This window comes from Trichomycterus rosablanca, unplaced genomic scaffold (genome assembly GCF_030014385.1).
Source record: "Trichomycterus rosablanca isolate fTriRos1 unplaced genomic scaffold, fTriRos1.hap1 scaffold_145, whole genome shotgun sequence".
Lineage (NCBI taxonomy): Eukaryota > Metazoa > Chordata > Actinopteri > Siluriformes > Trichomycteridae > Trichomycterus > Trichomycterus rosablanca.
The window spans coordinates 66,130-68,994 of NW_026946973.1; the positions used below are offsets into that span (position 1 = coordinate 66,130).

The 2,865-nt window shown below is 37.8% G+C and overlaps 1 protein-coding gene across 1 annotated transcript; it reads left to right on the forward strand.

Moving 5' to 3' along the window:
- The first annotated feature begins 219 nt into the window (after positions 1-219).
- LOC134305716 (E3 ubiquitin-protein ligase BRE1A-like) lies at positions 220-1,533 on the forward strand. The gene is made up of 2 exons (XM_062990186.1): positions 220-377; positions 819-1,533. Exons 1-2 carry the CDS (start codon positions 321-323, stop codon positions 1,140-1,142), a joined length of 381 nt encoding a protein of 126 aa, XP_062846256.1. The 5' UTR covers positions 220-320; the 3' UTR covers positions 1,143-1,533.
- The last annotated feature ends 1,332 nt before the right edge of the window (positions 1,534-2,865 follow it).

The following is a 2,865-nucleotide window of genomic DNA, read 5'->3' on the forward strand; positions in this document are numbered from 1 at the left end:
GCAATTTTAAGATATACAATTAAAAACATTAATAAAAACTACCTATAACACTGAAAAAATAGCATTTGTTACCTGTTCCGGCTCTCTAACTATACACTTTACCATAAAATATAATTATTAAAATCCTTCGGAGATGTAGTTTTTTTTGCATTGTTGTGTGACTCCAAATCCCATATATGCGTTAAAAATATTTTTTTCATAAAAAATCCATAATATTTAAGTTCAAATAAACATTTTATTTGTGTCCCTAGGTTTTCACTCAGTCCTGTTACCATAACACATTACCCCATCTGAAAAATTTGGAACATTCCACAAGTCACATGTTCAACAGGAAGTTGCATCAGTTGGATCTTCTGAAGGCCATGGGAAGACCAAAAGTAAGTTCCCTCCTTTTTTTTCTGTATATTTGATCATTTTGTAAGTATGACTGAGGAGGTAAATCTCAACGATCTCTCCTGTTACCTTAATTAATTCCTAGATGTTATTTGTTTATTTTTAGAATACAATTTTAGGAAAATCACTAAAATGTGCTTAGTGTCCTCGTGCTATTAGCATAGCCGCCATGTAGCTATATTTTATGTTTTTGCTAATTCTATGCTAAAAACTCAGTCCTGTTACTTTCAGTCCTGTTACTCATATAAAGAGTAACATGACTGAGTGCCAGTAACAGGAGTGAGTAGAGTCCTCTGGTTTATTGATTTATTAGTGTGAATATTAGTCAATGTAATACTATTCACCTTTTTTAAGGTTTACAGTTGAAATGACTGAAGTTGTTGAGATTTAATATCAGTTTCACAATGTGAATACCATACTTACAGGGTACCAATCTACCACGAAGTGCTGCAGAAAAGCAACGACGCTATCGTGCTCGACGTGATGCTGACCCAGAGAGGAGAGAAAAATATTTAGAGAAGGAACGAGAAAAATACAGGGAGGATCTAAAATCAGGCAGGAAGAAAAGGATCAATAACCTAAGTGAGAGAGAAAAGCGCAGACAACGCAAAAAATGGAGGGAAACATACCATAGAATCAAGGACAGGAAAGAAGCTCTACAACACCTCATCACCCCTTCACACAGTCCCCAGTTATCACCAGCACAAGCTGTAGATCCACAACCAAGCACTTCCAGGTGTAGTTTATGAAATGGGTCAAGTGTCAAAGAAAATGTGCAACGGAGTATTCTGATTCAAACTTGACTGGATGTAGTGTGTGGGCTCAGATGCAGTATTGTGGCTGTAGTGAGCAGGATTATACTGTAGAAATGATCTGTGCATGTGATAGAAGAATGACCAGTGCAGGAGAGAAATTAAACGACATATAAGTTTCCTGTTAAAGGCTAACTTGCAACTTCGCAAATTTCTAGTTTATTCCAGTTAATTCCTATGGAAAGTTTCCAACTTTGAATTTTGCAACCTTAGTTGTGCAACAACCAAATGTTAGAATTTATTTAGAAGTAGCTGATGGAAATAGACATTATTGCATTATAGTATTAAATTCTGCTTATTGAGTCACAGAGATAATGTAACAGTACATTTAACCAACTGCAATGTGTTATTTAATGTGATGCATTCCATAATTTCCCTTCGGGGATTAATAAAGTACTCAATCAATCAATCAATCAATCAATGTGTGTTTTAGGCAACACAATCAAGGGCAGAAAAGTAGACGAAAAAAACAAAAGAATCTTCAGAAGAAAATTCAAGAATTACAGGTTATGTTGAAGAAACAAACCCAAAAAATAGAAAAGTACAAGAAACAAGTCCAGCGCATGAAAAAGAATAATGCTTCTCCGCGCACAAAAGTAAAAAGGCAGATGAGACAGCTTCCATGTGCAGCTATTCAGAAGACTCTTTTGTTTCATGAGGCTCTGGTAGAGGACATCCGAAACAAATACAAAGCAGCACAGGGGGAGAGGGAAAGGCAAATAATTTCAAAAATAACAACAGGAAAAGTTCTGAAAAAGTACAGGCTGCAGCGCTTGGCTCAAAATTCATTGGGCTTTTCAAAGAAAAGATGGAAGAATGAGAAAAATGGAAAGGTTAACTACACCTACCAGCGGAAGCGGAACAACAGGGTTGGAGATAGTTTGTTAAGCAGAGTGAGAGCTTTCTACTCAAGGGATGATGTGAGTCGCATCACAACTGGGAAGAGGCAGACCATCACTTGGAAAAAAAACAAAAAGCAAAAACGTTTCCTTTTGGATACCATGAAAAATTTGCACATTAAATTTTTGGCTGAAGAAGAAAGCTCCATCTCTTACTCACTCTTCTGTTTGCTTCGACCTTTTTGGGTTGTTCATCCAACTCTGAGTGACCGGGACACATGCATGTGCAAGGTGCATGAGAATCTGGGTTTTATTGTGCAGAAGCTCCACCACTTGAAAGTGATCAGCACCGTCAATCTGCATGACCTTGTGAAAGCCATCACATGCGACACAGAAAACATTAAATGCATGTATGGAGAATGTTCTGAATGCAAGGACCTCTCTTGCCCAGTCTCTAGCCAGTACAATGCAGAGAGTCAAGTGACTTATCTCCAGTGGGCAATAGTGGATAAGGAACACAAGAATGACCCCAATGGCAAAACATCTAAAATCACAATAAAAAAAGAGTTCCAGACCACACAAGCAGAACTGCTAGAACTGCTGAACCTGCAACTGCATAGGTTTAAGAGACACACTTACAACATCAATAATCAGTTTAGACACTACAGAGCACTGAGACATGGCTTGAAAGCACATGAATGTCTAATTCATGTTGACTTTTCCGAAAAATTACCTCTGCAAGTACAGCACAGAAATACAGGGAGTCCACTTTGGAGCATCACACCAACAGGCAACACTGCACACGGGTGTGCTTTATGTGC